The sequence below is a fragment of the Drosophila bipectinata genome, chromosome 2R, assembly GCF_030179905.1.
Source record: "Drosophila bipectinata strain 14024-0381.07 chromosome 2R, DbipHiC1v2, whole genome shotgun sequence".
Lineage (NCBI taxonomy): Eukaryota > Metazoa > Arthropoda > Insecta > Diptera > Drosophilidae > Drosophila > Drosophila bipectinata.
Window position 1 is genome coordinate 23,013,419 of NC_091737.1, and position 16,423 is coordinate 23,029,841.

A 16,423-nucleotide genomic window follows, 5' to 3' on the forward strand; every position below is an offset into this window, starting at 1 on the left:
GTCGTCCGTCTTTGAAGTTTATTTGCGTATTTCGAGTGCGCCTGGCGCCGCTCATTTCAATTTTCCAAGCGCGCCCTTTGGTCCTGGCCGGGGTATCCTTTTGTTGTTGTTGATGGCGTTGTTTATGTTGATGCTGTTCACTGCTCCTGTTTTTCCTGTTGCCTCTGGCAATTGTTTAACTAGTTGGTGTCAGTTATAATGAATTTTAAATTAAGTTGTTATTGCTGTTCGGCTGGCACTAAACGATCTTTCGGCTGTTGTTCCGACAGAAGCAGTTTATTTGCATAATAAAGGACATGACTAATGTTAATTAAATTGCAGCAGACAGCGACTAGGTTTTTGTGAGTTTTAATTAAAAAGAGCAAGCAGGCAACAAGGAAATGGCTCAATTTTTGTTAGATTCTATTACATGTCTACTGCCCTAAAGTATGCCATGGAATTATACATACCTATTATCTCACAAAACCCACTATAAATTTTGTTATGTCAATAGAAAGACTAATTGCTGAGGACACAGAATATTTATTATTCAAATCAAACCAGAACATCTTTCAAATAGGAGCCCCTCCGAACCAAAAGTCTTAGTTCTTTGATATTTCTAAACCATACTTTCGGGCTGGAGGTAAAGCAAACAGTGCTGAAAGTTTGGTCTGAATCCACACATTCATTTGACTTTATTTCAAGCACAACATTTTGCTTTAATCTACAATCTATTTTGTGTAACAATCTAAGAAGCCAATTCAAAGCATTTCTCTCCTCTTGCAGCAAACTATTTGCATGCCAGTAGCCAGGAGCCTGGATGCCGACTCCGGCAGTCCGATTAAATCCTTTCAAACGACAAGCATATGCAAATGCCAAACAACCAGCCAGGCCAACAGGCAGCAACAACTTTTTGCATTACTCGGATTGCTGGCCAAGTGAAAAACAGAAATTGGAGAAAGCCAAGAGTAGGAGACAGGACAGGAGGCATGCGGCATGAGTAGAGGTATCCTGTAGTTTCGAGTGCTGGGTTTTCGGTCTTTCAGCTCATTTGTTGGTGACGCCACGCAGCATGGTGAAGTAGGAGTACGACGCATTCAACAGACTCCGGAACATGGCCAAAGTCATGGGGTAAACGTTGCCAACTGTTATCTGCGAGATGAAATGGAGCGCACCGCACCCGAAATGGAAATGGATTAGTATCATGGACTGGCTACCATTCGGAGTGCCCGAAACCCACCTCCAACGGATGTTGCGTTTGCATCAAGAAGATCAGAAGGGTTTTGCGGAAACGAATGCTGCCCCTGTACCACGGCACGTTGTAAACGGCCTCTGCCACATGGCAGTTCTACAAAAGGACCCACCTCTTTGTAATCCACAAATTAAATTATTTTCAAGACTCACCTCAATGGAGAGATCATTGGCGCGATTGTAGTAAGTGTACAGGACATACAACATCGTGAATATGTACATTATAATTGAGATGATCTGGGTGGGAGATGTTATCTAAACGATATTACAGAATTATTGTATAATATCATTAAGATCCAGGAACTATATCTTACTATGTTCAGACAAAAGAGCAGGGAGCAGATTATCGAGCCAAAGATAATTGCTTCGGCGGCCACAATGTTGGTAACTAAATCGTTGAGCCGCCTCACATAGCTGAAACGGAAATGAGAGGCCTATAGGGGCCAAAACCACTTGCCAAAACCCCAACCCCTCTTACCCTATCACCCGAATGTGGTACTGAATGCAATCGCATAGCATTTGGAACCGGACCTCCTCCGTCTGGCCCTCTCCCCCGATCTGGCGCAATCGGTGGACCAAAATCTGAAGCATAGCTTTGCCAAAGATGGCCAGGCCGGCAAAGAGGCTGACAAACGGCATGTACATCATGGACAGCAGCGCTGGGGTGGGCAACTGGGCCAAGTAAACAATTTCGTAAACGGGCGTACGGGTCATGTTAACTCCGGGCAATTCCACCCCAAAAGGATGGGCTGCAAGTAGAATCAAACCAATGGAATCTATGCAAATTGAAGATGCATAGATTTCGGCACTCGGAAAAATAATTAATTGATTTTAAAAATATATATATAAAGAACTATATTATATATACTTTTCCATATCTATCTATATAGTTTTCATCTAGTTTTTTCAAGTCACTTTAGTCTCTACTTAAACCTAACTTCTTTCTTTGTGTCCACTAACCTCTAACCTCCCGAAACAATGGCGATATTAGAGCCCCCACAATGTCCAGAAAAGAGGCACTCAGATTGACAATGGCCAGGTGACGGGCCTCATGCTCCGCCTGCCGGAGAATGTCACGCCCCCACTCGTCGCTGTCCTCGCGAATCGAGTGGAAGAGGACGGACAACTGGTTCAAGAACTTCTCGAACTGGACCCGCTTGATTATGACCAGCCACGTGCGCATGAGGGCGTTGAAAATGGCCGAAAAGAAGAACATGTTGAGGATGAAGGCGGGCAGGTCGCCCCACGACTGCAGCAGGTAGAGGAACTGCATAAAGTTCATTGCGGTCACGGGCAGGACGAAAGCGTACTTCCGCCAGTTAGTGCCCGGGGTGGGATAAAGCACGGCCAAGTACCGCCACATCCGCACGTTGATGCCCACCAGGCCAATATCCTCGATGGCTGCTCCTCCGCCTGCTCCCATGGCTGATTCTTTGCCAGATCCACTTCAAACTGTACCACAAAGTGCTGAGCAAATGTCTTTTATTTCGCAGCAATTGTCGCTTTGCCATCAAGGACAGCAATCTAAGGGGGCCCGTTGGCAATATAAATGGGATTAGGAAATGGAAATGGGTGAGCAAGTGGTGGATGGGAGTGGGAACTGAAGCCATTTGGCAATTGTCGTTTGCGAGGTCTATAATTTAGCTAATTGGCTAATGATGAGTGTAATGTAATTGGAGTGCGATTGCAATGTGATTGGATATTAGGCGATCTAGATGGAAGAACGTTAAGGGAATTTGCATTTTAAATTTCATTTCACTAATCAGAAAACCCAATATTTAGTATTCCTTTTCAATATTTATTCAAAGAAAATATTTCAATGGCTTTTCAAATATTTTCTTGAGATCCCGTTTAACAAACTCTCTTTGAATTAAAGCTACACCAATATGGAAATCCCCATTTAATTTGGCAATCGATTTTGCTCCACTCCTCCTCGGATCTCGTGTCGAAAATCCCTGTCTGAAAAGGTCTTCCACGCTCTGTCGCACAGACAGTCAAAAAGCCAACGAGCCGCTAACGTTGGCAGTGAGGAACAAGGCCGGAAAAAAGGACAGAGGTGTGGGCGATGGCCGGACAGGTTGGAGAGTCCGCTGCGATGGCTGGAATGACTTATTAAACAATAAAACCGGATTATCCGCAAACAACTGAGCAAACATGCCAGAGCCAAATATTTCGGCCTGGTCGCTTATCATCCTTGCAGGCGAAAGTCCAGCCGGAACAGGATCCCAATCCAGTTCAGACACAACAGAGGAAAAAAAAACAATATAAAAATCAACAAGCGCCCGACTGGCATAACATAATTCAGCAACAATGCTGGCTCAGCAAATATGGCGAAGGAATTAAAATGGGAACAGGAGGAGGACCACAAGCCAACAGGCCACCAAGCCAGCAAGCCACCGAAGCAACCAGGAAACGAAGCCAGAAAGGAGTCCAATGCCAATGCCATGGCCAAGCCCATAAAGGCACACATTATGGCCACTTAACCGCGCGTTATGCCGCAAAAAGGCAAAAGGACAAAGCCGAAAGGCAAAGAAGGTTCGGCACTGGCGGCGTATGCGCAATATTTTGTGCAAACATGCTTCATGCTTCATGGGTGGTGGTGTTCCAAAGGGGGGGCCAAGGCTTGGGGGAGGACAAATATGCAATGTCAGTTACAGCTGCCCCATTTGGTTGCTCATACGCAGCGTTGCACATAAATCAAATGGTAGGCCAGCCTTTTGTGCAATTCCAACACGGAGCGAAGAGGACATCCGTACTTCTAACGTTCGAAACTTTCAAATTTTAAACTTGAAAGCCAGACTTTGTCTTTCTCTCAGTGTTCTGTCTAGGTAATTACCTTGGCAACAGCCATTTTCGAAGGACAATTTATTATAAATTAAAATGCTAAGCAGGGCAAATGAGGACATTTAATTATCACATGCTGGAGAGGATCTTAGTCGAGTCCGGGCTATAGACGGGAAATGGCCATTATACGCACGCAGACATCAAAGTCGAGAACGCCAAGCCGGAGCTCCATCTGCGGAGGGACTGAGAACCCCATAAACCACCGGATGACATTAATTACGGGTCCGACCAGGCCAGCCCAGAGCATTGAAAGCAATCAGAGGAGGGTGGGCGGCGGCAGGGATGAGTGTGTTCGGGTCCAGGATCCCTTCCGGCTTGTATAAAATTAATATCGAGTAATTAACAAGGGCAGCCAGTTACAGGGCCTGTGATTTGGCAGTACCCCTCGAAACAGTCAATTGTGTGGAGTCCCAATATTGACTTTGGCACATGGCCTGGCCACCAGGTCTGCTTAAGAGGCTTTTTGCCAATTAGGCAGCTCACTATGCTTAGCCTGGAATTGGGCTTTAAAGTATGGAATCGCTTTCGGCCTAAACCCTCGAGCTGCTTTATTGTTTCTGGAGCTCAACTGCATCAGCTGTTCAAGTCGGTCTCGGCCCTGGTTACACAAGCATACCTAATGCGGCTTAGTTTTTGTTAACGATTTGCAAACATGTGTGCCACTCCGCTCCAGCACAGAGCCACCCCCACGGCCGGAACAAAAGCGGTCTTCACTTTGATGGCAGCGGGCCATGCGAGTTCTCTCCGGGCCATGTCGTCACTGTATTGACGGACTGGCGTGGGCCGGTTGGATGAGTAAGCCGGCGTAAGAAAATGAGAATCGTTTGTTTGCGGATAATAAACCATCTCAAAGAATGTACAAAGCTTCCCAAACTATATACATTTCAAAAGGGGGATATCTGGCAAAAAAAAAAGCCCAGATAACAGCATCGGATGACGATTCACGTGGAGTTCGAGGCCGTTGGGAATTCCGGAGACCGGAGACTACTGTGTAAATAATGGAAAAGTATTAATAAGCCAATCGAGGTCACAACATGAAATTATTTTTATTCCCTCTCATTTGGGGCATGAAGGTCTCATGAAACATCCATCACGATTGCCTGAAATCTAAAATTAAACCCAAAAGCAACACAGTTCCGGTGATTTCATATGTTTTGATAAGATTCTAGCAAGCCTTCTGCTAAAAATCGCGATACACTTCGCATCTCATTGGCACTGTGGGACTCACTTTGACTTTCACAATTCAATTCGAGCCTCGAATGATTAATATTTATGTGGGAAAAGTAAATTAAAATATTTAAACTGGAACACATAAATGTATATTATATTTTTTCTATTTTTCTGAAGATACAAATCATTTTTATTTAGTCATAATATTGACTAAGCTCATTGCAAGCGAAACAAAAGATTTATGTGAGTGGCGGGTGCACTCCCCTTTTTGTGGAGATTGCGAATATTTTACAAGCTAAAAAGTCTACTTTGGTGGTTTTTTGTGCGCGACCTGAGATTTGGATGAGTGGGATTAGGGCAGATTACAGCCCACTTGGGTGACAACCTTGGCGGCCACGTCCGAGGCCATGCGAACGCACTCGCCCAGCGGACGTTTCTCCAGCCAGGCGTGCAGGAAGCCGGCCACAAAGGCATCTCCGGCTCCCGTGGCGTCCACCAGATGCTCCACACGCGGCGCTCTGTAGTCTTCAAAGGTGAGCGGGCCTGGGGATCCCAGCTCCGTCACGTAGTTGGTGATTACTTGGACGCCGGCACTTCCTTTTGTGATGAACAGAACCTTAGTGTCACCGCCGCTGAACAATTCCTCGGCTAGCTTGTCGATGCTATTGTGGCCCGTTGCCTCGGCCAGAGCCTCGAACTCCTGATGGTTGCCAAAAACGAAGAAAGCGAGGCGGGCCAGTTTCAGCATGACATGGGAATTCTTACGAACTATGTAGGGGGCACTGAGATTGAGGGCCAGGCGGCGTCGCTCCCTCACTAGTTGCTGCACAATATATTCACACACATCCCCCCTCTGAGGCACAAAGAATCCCTCCACATACAGAATCTGCTTGCGTTCCACAGGTCTCAGGAAACTCTGGCCATCGTGGCTGACAGCATGGCTGAGGGTTTCCAATGCAAACTCCGCCGAGGCACCAATATTGGCGTACAGAGTGGGGTTATCCTTATACATGAGAGCCACACATTGGCCAGTGTGCACCGTCTCCACGGTCTGGAGGCAGGCTTCAATGCCCCGTTCCCGCAAGATCTTGCGCAGCTCCTCGGCCGATTCGTCGGCTCCAACAGCTCCAAAGAATAATACATCTGTGCCCAGTTGCTTGAGGATGCGGGCTGTGTTGAGGGCTGAACCACCAGGATTCGTAAGGCACTGAGAACTGAAAAAAGGATGTCGGTTAGTTAAAGACTAGAGGGTTTAAATATTTAATATCTTACCTGGCTGAAGCCTCTTGGGCCAGTTGGTTGAGTATTTCCATATCCAGCTCACCCTTGGAGCCTAGTTTAAGGTCATATCGTTGCAGAAGCTCCGGGTCCTCCAGCTTCACCAGACGGTCCAGCAAAACATTGCCGAAGCAAATCACTTTCCGCGGTCTACAAACCAGAAGGGAAATACCAGAAGTTAGTGGGGATTTCTTTCAGTGCCGGAAAAGCTTCTACTAGAACTTTTCCGCGTTTCCCATCTACTCACGTGTGGAAAACCCCTTGCGTGTCGTCGGTGGGTGGATTGCCACCGAAAATTTTCTCATAGACGTAGCCCAGGTACTCCATTGTATGCAAAAACTAACGAGCAGTCGGGACTTTTAGCGTTCTATTTGCGCGAAGTGTGAACTGGCAGATCCGTAGCTATTACGGCAACATCCACTGCTTCCGTCTGCCTACAACCAACTGATTGACCGAGCCGGTTTCTCCGCGTGTTTTTATTTCGCTCGCACCGGCGAGTTTTTTCCCAATTGGCCCATTTCTGGCAATTATCTCGGGTCAACTTCTTTTCTTTTGTTCGCGGCTTACAAACAATCTTGGTCAGTACCTTTTGGCCAGTATCTTCGCATCTTGTTCTTTTTCTGTCTTCTTTGACTTTGATGGTGTCTTTCAATAACATTGAGCTTTTTGGCGAGCGTTGGTGGTTGTCTTCCGTCTGTGTTGGTTAACGGAATTAATGACTGCAAGCTCACTTTAAAATGTCATCCACTTATCCATAATGACTTTATTGTATAATTTATGCCTTCTAATTACAACGCTTATTACATAAAACATTTAGCTTGGTGTGGGTTTGTAAGTATTTGGAAGCTTATCAACACTACGTGCTTATAGAAACAGCTGTTTGAATGTTTTTGTTTACATGGAAGAAGAAGCAAACCGGAAAGCGCCAAAAGAGAGCCATGCCAAGCTTTCGGAGCGAGCTTAGCCATAGGGTTGCCACTGGCGGTGAAATGAAAGCGCGAAAAGTACGTTAGTGTTTAAATATGTTTGTTCATTATTTGAAATGTAATTAAATGCGGGAACAGTTTATAGAATTAATTTAAAAAGTAAACAAAATGGTTTTTATTTGATAGTTTAAGCTACAGTTATAAAAAAACTAAATTTATAATTTCTTAAGCAATAACCACATCTCATTTTGAAAATATTTTAGTTCAATGTTTTCTCCTACACTGTCTTGCAATGATTTAAGAATTTCACAATCAGATTTAATTATCATATAAAATCAATTGATTTTTTTATAACATACATTATTCTAGAAAAAATTAGGACGTTTTTATAATCTATTCCTTAAAGTAATTGAATAATAACTCTTTAAAATAAAGATAACATTTTAATTAATTATACAATGATTACAAGCTGCTAACATAGAAAAAGATAGCTGGGAATTACTATCTGTTGCCATTAACTTTCATCAATAGACTTGATAATCATTAAAAATATAAATATATAATAAGAGAAATTTATTGTTTACCTAAGAGTATTTCACCTGCAATTCTGCAGTACCATCACATCCACAACCTGAAAAATATTTCGCCAGTTTTTGTAAATATGTACATATCTACCCAATATTTCGCCACATAATTCAATGAGGGGATAAAGCGTTGAACTCTGGGAATCACCTCTCTGAGCGTGGACCCCCATAAAAGCAGATAACTCTTCAACAAAAAGAGGACAAGATTAAAAAATAACCTACCTCGAGGACAGATTCAATGGAGAAACTTAAAAAACTACTTGGGACTTGTTTGGGGCTTTTTCTTTGAGAACCAAGAGAATTGGGGTTTTTTCCAATGCCAGCGATAAAATGGAAATCCCTCAGCATAGCTGCAGTGCACACATAATTGCACTCTGGGGTCTGCACCAACCGACGGGGCATTCCGAGCCAAGCGGCCAGAGAGCCAGATTAGTCAGATCCGAGGCGTGTTTTTGGTGCACGTGAGACAGAAAACGACGCAGGTGACTGGCGGACCTCGGCTGACGGCTGACAGCAGGTAGGACAGGTAGCGCAGGGGTATGGACTTTGGACCGGCTTGGACCGAAAGCCGAATGCGGCTCAATGCAAACGCTTTTTCGGGGAAGTCTTGAAACCAGTTGGCGGTTGCCAACCAAACGCACTCTCTTTCGGTGTTGGCTTACTTTGGATCTCCGATGCTGTGGGTTTGGGCCCAGTTTAGTGCTGAGCCGCCGTGACTCAGCAGATGGGCATCCCAGACATGCAGCGATCACTCTGCGGCCCCAAGCTCCGATCAATGCCCATTGAGTGCAAAAGTTATTCAAAAAAACAACTCACACCACATGTGGTGAGGGCATGTTGCACTGCACATAATTGGGTGGCATGATACGCAACCCCAAGCCAGTGATGGCAATAATGTTATAATGAAAAGAGCCAAAAATAACTTTTAGGAATTAATTCTTGGAAAATTAAAAAAAAAAACAGATGGTTCGTTTTCGTTATCTTAAAATAGTTTATTAGTTTAAATAGGTCTTCAAAATAAATTTTAAAAATAAATGTTAGCAGAGTTTGGGGTTTTTATTAAAAGAATTTCTTAAGAAATGGTTCTACATTAATCAAAATTAGAATAGGAAATTATAAAAAAAATAAGAGCCTATTTATTAAACAAAAATTTAAATACATTTCTAAGAAGTCAAAACCCAAAGCTTCATTGAAAGTTTCAATAATAAAACTATTTACTATTCAAGATTAATTTTTTTAAGACTATGGAATTATATCAAACCTAATCAGTACTTAAGCTTGAAAAACCACCTCCGTTTGGGCACCTCCTTGGTGGCAACATGAACCTTATTTACAAGTTCATTGGCCATTTTTGAGGCAAATTTGGCGCGCAAATTGTGAGCCGCGTCTGCACTTTCTATTTCGGTTGCAGTTCTCAGCTCTTTTTTAATATTTTGATATCAATTTCGATTTGGGTAAGCGCCCCGTAAGCAGAGACGACTGTTTATGTTTTCGACGTCTTCATAGGTCAGTAATTAAATAGGGGGGCTGGGAGAAGAAGGTGGAGCTCTCGACTCCCCCAACAAATCTGTCCAGCTCAACTGTTTTATATTGGGGAAGTTCATTGATTTCATATTTTATTGTTTTCCCCATTACTGTTGACCAATTCAAATTACAATTCTTGTTTTTCTCCCCTTACCAGGAAGTTCGTTAAACCTTATGCAGAATATATTGTCAGTTTTCGAGGGGTAAAAATATTTTTAGGGCTTTGTTTTTGAAGTACAGTGTCGACAGATATTCAAATACTTTGTTTTTTTTTGTGAAATTATAATCCCCGTTTTAGGGGTGGCCTGACATGAAATGCAATCTCTCTATAGATTTATGGATCCGAAATTAGATCTTTGGAAAACAAAGCTAGAGCTAAAAATGGATATGGGAGTTTAATGGAGGGTACTACATCGTAAATCTAGACAGAATTATAGGCTGTTTTGGTGGTCTGATATTTATGGTCACGTTATTTTCAAAATGCACCTTCAGCAGAATGTCCAACTCAATTAATTGTAAACTATAAAAAATAACATGACTGACATGTGAGTACGTGTTTGTGTGCAGGTGCTATTTTTAACCGTGGTGGCTCGACAGAAATTCGTACACCCACCGAATTATGCTTGCCGAATCAAAATATAGTCACTTAGTTCGAAAACAAAAATAATTTATCATTAAAAAAATGTTAAAAAAAATGCATTATTGTGCGCTTCGTTTGTGGTGCGGTACTTGAACCCGGCGAGCATCGGGGAAACCGCCTCGAATGGCGTAGTTTGCGAGGTTCAATTGATAAAATTCTTGATTCCCCATTTCGACACGTTCCCACGTGCTTATTGTACGCCGGGAATGGAGTCCGGCGATAAATTGATTAGCAGCTTCCATTGTGCCCGCCCGATCGGTCTAATTTTGTTTGCCAACTCGTCTGGCAAACTCCCAAAAATATAAATCTCTTCCCAATTGGGTTTTATTCATTCTCGTTCGTGCGAATCCAGAACAGAAATAATATTACCTTGAAACCATTTCGAACCAACCAGTCAGCAAGGGGTCGCGCATTAATCATACGCCCCGTCTAGCCATCAAGTATACGCCGCGTTGGCCAATAGATTGACTAACCGTTAGGACCTGTTGATCACCTGCTGGCAGTGGGCCAATCTTTTGGGGCCCATTCACAAGATTCCCGCGAAAATCCCAGTGTGAACTGCCAGGAAAACCATTCAAGTGAAATTTATTGGCAGCCGTGAAACACTTTTTGCAGAAATTTGATGAACAAAATTGCGATTCACGCACCAAGTGATTTTTTTTCCACTGAAAGATAATAAAAAACGAACTCTTAATTTAAGGGAGGCACTTTCTCAAGAGCTCCCAGGTATGTGTGTGCGTGCGTGTGGGAGTGCAAAGATGAGACTGACAGGTTGCATGACCTCGATGTTTTTTTTTTTAAGGCTAACTGCAGTTGCAACCCGTGGAAAGAAACTCGGCGTCTTGCTAATTGCCTCAAAATTAACGGAAACATTTTCGATTTGCCGAAAAGACATGAAAAAAAAACCCGACCGATTCGAGCTGAGCAAAGCAGAAAGAGCGGAAGAGCAGGCCCCCGAAAAGCTCGCTCCATATTCCCCGCGATTGGGGCTCTCCCACGAGCTGGGGCCTCTCGCGCGGAGCAATTTCTGATGAAATTCAGTGGAATCGGTAGGCGACGGAGAGAGGCGCTATAAAAGCGCTCGCTCGCCACCAGTCGGCATTCATTGTGAAATTGCAAATCAAAATTGAAACAACGCGGACGACAAAACGGTCAGAACGGAACGCCAAGCGTGGAAAGAATTTCATAATCAAAAGTTAATCAAACGCTAATCGCAAGCAAGAAACAAAAACAATCAGTGCCAAAAGCCATAAAAGAAACTAATTGCCAAGCCAAAAGTGTCAAGCCAAGTGGAAGCTAACAGCTCGAAAATTTCGCAAAAGCCGTCAAGCAATCAAACCGCCAAACACATCAACAAAATGGTAGTCGAGGAGACCTGCACCATGCACTTGGATATGGATCTGGAGCTGGAAATCGATATGGCCATGGAGTGCGCCCCCATCGGTCGCACTGTTAAATCGGCCCTTGTCAGGGCCCAAAGCGAGTCCCGGGTGATCGTGGGACTGTCTGCTGCCATCAATGTGCTCTCCAAGTCACCGGAGGGCTCGCTCTTTTGCCTGATGGCGGTGCCCAAGGACGGCGATTCTGCCACCCACATGCACGAGGTGCTGCTGGAGGCCTTCTGCTACGAGAACGACATCTATGTGATCAAGGTGGACGATGCCACCAAGCTGAGCCGCATCCTCGGCCAGGAGACTGTGGAGTCGTGCTGCCTGGTGCAAAAGACCTGGGCCGGCAACCTGCAGGACGAGGAGGAGGAGCAGCTGACCAAAGCCGAGAACCAACTGGTCGACTACTGCGAGGCCCACTGGGACGCACCCCAGCATCCCATTGTCCAGCTGCCGGCTGTGTAAGCGGGTGTGAGCGAGACAGCCATTCATGATTGAACTGAACTGAGCCCCGCAGACAGTGGGCCAAACACGGTTTAAAGCAGATAAAAAAAATAACAAGAAATAACCTGTTGCTGGAGGTTGACGTACTCGTTACCGAGAATGTCTTGGAGAGTTCCTGAGGGAAACCGACGTTCCGGAGCCTGATGCGGCCACCATGTATACATAGGATATTTATATATACCCTTATATAACTGTATATATAGAGAAGAGATTGATAAGCCAGCGCCTTGGCGAATAATGGAAACTGAAAGGCGACCTTCGCGGCAGCAACTGCGGCAGCGAATGCAGTAGAACCTGCAGCGGAGACACCCGCGGAAGTCACACACACACACGCAGATCATCCAACACATACTGAAGCGCGTGACCAGCTGCTGCTTTGGAGCCCATACACCCCGAACACCCCATATACACTTACATACATATATGCAATTTGTTTTTGTATAATTTTTTTTCGCTTTAAGCGCCCCGCAAATTTACTGATAATGACAATTATTCTGTATGTCGTAAATTGTAAATTACACGTTTAAAGGAGAGCAGCAAATTACCCTCAAATTGCCTGTTCAAATTAAAGTTTTGTTATGTTAGCTTTTCCAAAAAAAAAAACACAAACATGAAAACATACAAAAAAAAAAAATGTTACTTAATTTTAAGATGAAAAAAATTAATTGAAAATTTTTAATAAAAAATGAAAAAGAAATAAAACAACTGATGTATAAAAACCAAAACTTTCTCTGTTTCTTTATTTTGTCGATCTTTCAGGCTTCTCTTTCAGAAATCGAACCCCTCATTTGACGTCAATGGCGGGCAAATCCCCTTGGATATATCAGAGTATTCCCAAAAAAAAAAATACATATCGGTAGCCGACTCATCCGTCTTTTCAAAAGCACGTCTGGGCTTCCCCCTCATCGGTCTCTTATCAATAAAATTCTCGGAAACGGCAATTATGAGGCTATGCATACAAATTATAGATGGTAGATGGTTATATAGTATGTTAGGATGTCCTCCATCTGTGCTATCCAAGCCTATAGTATATACGATTTTTGAAGAAATCTCGTGGTTTGACGATAACGGGTGTGAAATCCCTCAGTTTACCAACCCACTTCTCACAATCGCCAATAAATGCGAAAATTAATTAAAAGTATAGGTCATGCTTAGGTTTCGTAAAAAGTAACTAAAATAATGAAATGTGCCAACAAGTAGGGGTTTATAATTATTAAATTAATATATTTTAATGGAGTTTTATTTCCACCTGTCTGGCCTGTACTTGAGGGCATCCAATCGGAGCGTGTTAGCGATCATGCCAATTGCCTTAACTAACCAGACCAATGTTAAGCCGAAGAGACACCTTAATATAATCAATGCCAGACATCGGACAATGTTTGTTTAATGGACGATCCGAGACAAAGAGACACCACACTAGACAAGGGGCGGAGAAGAGCATGCGAGTGGGTCGTGTCGTGGGAAAATCACTGGAAAAAAGCAAACCACTGATTAGGACCATTAACACGAACGAGACGCTGCTCCAAGACATAGGTCAGTTCAGGCGGATCGTCTGGACACGACGACGATCTTTTTGGGGAAAAAAAACATGAACGGATGGTTAACGCATTATTATGGCAAACTTTCCATTCCGAGATGTCTTATAAGAGTAGCTTTTAAATCTAGTGATCTACTAATTAGTACAAGCGTCTAAAGAACTTATGAAGCTACTCAGACTGCTGGGTCATTCAGGTTACATCTTGGATTGCACAATTACTGAAATGGGTCAGCTTTAAGCGGTTCCAGATCCACCTAGTTATCACCTGAACTATTGTCTCAGTGCATTAGAACGACAGATGTGTGTAATTTACCCAATGTTTGTAGTTTAATTATCTACCCCATCCAGGTGATCTGTTACCGGCTGTTCCACCCATTATACAAGCTGATCCCCACTTAATCACGGCGTGTACTTTACCCCTCTACTCGAATCCAGCGTAAATTCCAAAAAACGACTCAACCCCACAGCCGGCCAAGTCATTCTCTGTTGAGTAATGCGGCCCATGCGGCCATTGACTGAACAATTGGAGTTGCTAGTGGAACCACTTTCTGGCTGACCAGCTAACCGGCCAACTCCCTCGGACCCAACATGCAAATATTTTGCACTCTGATCGGTGCCATATAGGGAATTGCGGCAAGAGCGTGACTTGGCGGGATTGCGTAGCCCCACCAGGTAGTACAAATTTCAAAGATTCACCTCCGAAGCGGCGATGTCGTCGAAGGTAAGTGATTCATATTGGCCGGTGATAGCCCCCCCACCGACCAGCTACCACCTGGAAATTAGCATAATTCTCAATGTGAAGCTCGCGTCAAGAGATCGCTCGGAATAGCCCCGATACTCGACCTACAGCCCGGTTGGCAAAACTAGTTTCGGGTCGGATTCGAGCGGCAAAGTCAAAGTCTGGCCAGCGTTCTCGGTGCTGGCCGGTGCTGCTGTACATGTGATTGCCATGAGCGCGTGCTGAACGCCAAGCGTGAAAGGCCCTCCCCCTTTTTGGCAGTCGAAGTCTTCATGGCTCTGAAACTGGATGGAATGCAAACATGTTTTTCTCGGCAAACACAAAAATATAAATATTATTATTTACATTTAAGCTGCGTTCCGGGGAACATTAAGCGGATTTCCCCGTCAGTGATAAGGTTATTCGGAATCGACTGAAAGCCGTATAGTATACGGGGCGTATTATGCGGCGTAGTACTATCAGTGTGGGGGTTATACCGACCGCACTGCGCATAGGATTTGTGGGGATACAAATGGATGGGCACTTAGAGCTACAAAATGCGGAGCAGTGGAAATCTCCAACCTGGCCTGGCTGATAAACGAGCCAAAATTTCCATAATTGGGCAATAATCAATTTTTTGGCTAACTGCGTTTCAATAGATTCCAGTAGCCTGAACTTTTCCGCAACCAATTGATTAGAGTTAGTCTAAGCTGATAATCATACGTGGATGTTAGGGAAATCCGAACTACCTTACTTATGAATGGAAAACGGGTTTTTTTTAGTGGGGAAAACTTTACAATCAGACCAGTTGGGGGTCTGGGATTTACCGGCAAACAACTGGCTTGCATTACTGCCACTTTAATGACTTTTATTATTGCACAATATTTGCTCCCTAGTCGCGGGGCTAGAGCTAGTCCTCTAATCATGAGTTCGCAAAAACCAGAGCGATTTCGGGCACCCGATAAGAAGCTAAAGATTGTGTAGCCGCCACGCTTCCCCAAAAGTTTCAATTACTTGAATTTCTGATTTAAATATTTAATTGTTTCTACGAAACACGCTTAATGCCTTTTAAGGAAACGCGTGTTCTTGGGAAGCAGAAAAAGATTGTGGTTTCCTTAGATTCTCAGAATATGACCCACTAAAGGATCCAAAAAAACATTTCACACCAACTGGTTTTGTCCAGTTCCTCACATGATCACACATTGGGTCGGGAAAACTAATGGAAAAATCAAACATAGTTCAATATAACAGTTAAATAAAGGCCGAACGTAAAACGCAATTGCACTTGCCGCCCTTCCCCCGACCGGAGGCCCTCCCCGGATCAAATATTTGCACAAACAAGTCCGTGCGAAATTAGCGCCACTTTTATAATTGAGGGCGAAATAGACAGGTACAGGTACGGCCGAACTCCAATATTTAATTGCCGTTTATCGCACCCATAAAGCTTGATTTTGATAACGATCTCCTGTCCCTTTCCGACTGGCTATAGCTCTCTATAGTTCTCCATCGAGGGGGTCTGTCTGGGAAAATTAACGGTGGGGCGTTGAATTTCACAAGACCCCAGACGACCGGGGGATGTCTCTCGCACTCTCTTCTCTTCTGAGAGGGGTTCTCCCTCTTCCCCTGCTCAACGCGTGCCAAAGAGAGTGAAACTGATAAGATTAATTGACGGGCTGGGGGTTCTCCTCCTTGGCGAGAGTCAGGGTGACTGATTGGAGAGTCAAGTTCACCTGGCGACTGGTTCGACGACATGCTCGAGCACGTTTTGGTTTGATAAGACGCATTCCCGGCGAGCTTTCAAGCCACATGTCCTTAACTTGCATCGCGACTGCTTACGCAAATCGATGGATGTACCGTTATTATGCAACATCAGTCCGAACCAGCCATCAACCCCAACCACCCTCCGAGCAGCTGCGACAACTGCGTCAGTGTCGTAAAACTTTCTCACGTAAGTCAAAGCCCGCCCGACAGTACCGCTATCTTGTCAGTACCGGAGATCTCGGCTTATCCTTTGTGCCATTGCAGTGCCCAGCCCCAGAACCCGCCCCAATATCCAGATATCTGGTGTATAAATACGAGT

General features: G+C 44.3%; 3 protein-coding genes across 3 annotated transcripts; 1 reads left to right on the forward strand and 2 right to left on the reverse strand.

Annotated features, from left to right (window-relative positions):
• Positions 1-1,026: 1,026 nt before the first annotated feature.
• Positions 1,027-2,653, reverse strand: Or43a (Odorant receptor 43a). Its single transcript, XM_017237803.2, has 6 exons — positions 2,191-2,653; positions 1,709-1,979; positions 1,545-1,644; positions 1,384-1,485; positions 1,220-1,327; positions 1,027-1,131 (listed from the first exon to the last, which is right to left on the reverse strand). Exons 1-6 carry the CDS (start codon positions 2,651-2,653, stop codon positions 1,027-1,029), a joined length of 1,149 nt encoding a protein of 382 aa, XP_017093292.1.
• Positions 2,654-5,370: 2,717 nt separating this feature from the next.
• Adk3 (Adenosine kinase 3) lies at positions 5,371-7,503 on the reverse strand. The gene is made up of 3 exons (XM_017237869.3): positions 6,770-7,503; positions 6,517-6,672; positions 5,371-6,458 (listed from the first exon to the last, which is right to left on the reverse strand). Exons 1-3 carry the CDS (start codon positions 6,847-6,849, stop codon positions 5,597-5,599), a joined length of 1,098 nt encoding a protein of 365 aa, XP_017093358.2. The 5' UTR covers positions 6,850-7,503; the 3' UTR covers positions 5,371-5,596.
• Positions 7,504-11,315: 3,812 nt separating this feature from the next.
• Positions 11,316-12,737, forward strand: Gadd45 (Growth arrest and DNA damage-inducible 45). The gene has a single exon (XM_017237890.3). It carries the CDS (start codon positions 11,555-11,557, stop codon positions 12,047-12,049), a length of 495 nt encoding a protein of 164 aa, XP_017093379.1. The 5' UTR covers positions 11,316-11,554; the 3' UTR covers positions 12,050-12,737.
• Positions 12,738-16,423: the final 3,686 nt, after the last annotated feature.

What these genes read in the sequence shown, in the direction of transcription:
- Adk3 (XM_017237869.3), bottom strand. Translation starts at nt 6,849, where the DNA reads ATGGAGTACCTGGGCTACGTCTATGAGAAAATTTTCGGTGGCAATCCA. An exon ending in ACGCAAGGGGTTTTCCACAC is followed by an intron (nt 6,673 to 6,769) that starts GTGAGTAGATGG and finishes TCTGGTTTGTAG; the next exon opens with ACCGCGGAAAGTGATTTGCT. An exon ending in GCCCAAGAGGCTTCAGCCAG is followed by an intron (nt 6,459 to 6,516) that starts GTAAGATATTAA and finishes TCCTTTTTTCAG; the next exon opens with TTCTCAGTGCCTTACGAATC.
- Gadd45 (XM_017237890.3), top strand. Translation starts at nt 11,555, where the DNA reads ATGGTAGTCGAGGAGACCTGCACCATGCACTTGGATATGGATCTGGAG.
- Or43a (XM_017237803.2), bottom strand. Translation starts at nt 2,653, where the DNA reads ATGGGAGCAGGCGGAGGAGCAGCCATCGAGGATATTGGCCTGGTGGGC. An exon ending in ATTGTTTCGGGAGGTTAGAG is followed by an intron (nt 1,980 to 2,190) that starts GTTAGTGGACAC and finishes TTCTACTTGCAG; the next exon opens with CCCATCCTTTTGGGGTGGAA. An exon ending in TGCTCTTTTGTCTGAACATA is followed by an intron (nt 1,486 to 1,544) that starts GTAAGATATAGT and finishes AATATCGTTTAG; the next exon opens with ATAACATCTCCCACCCAGAT.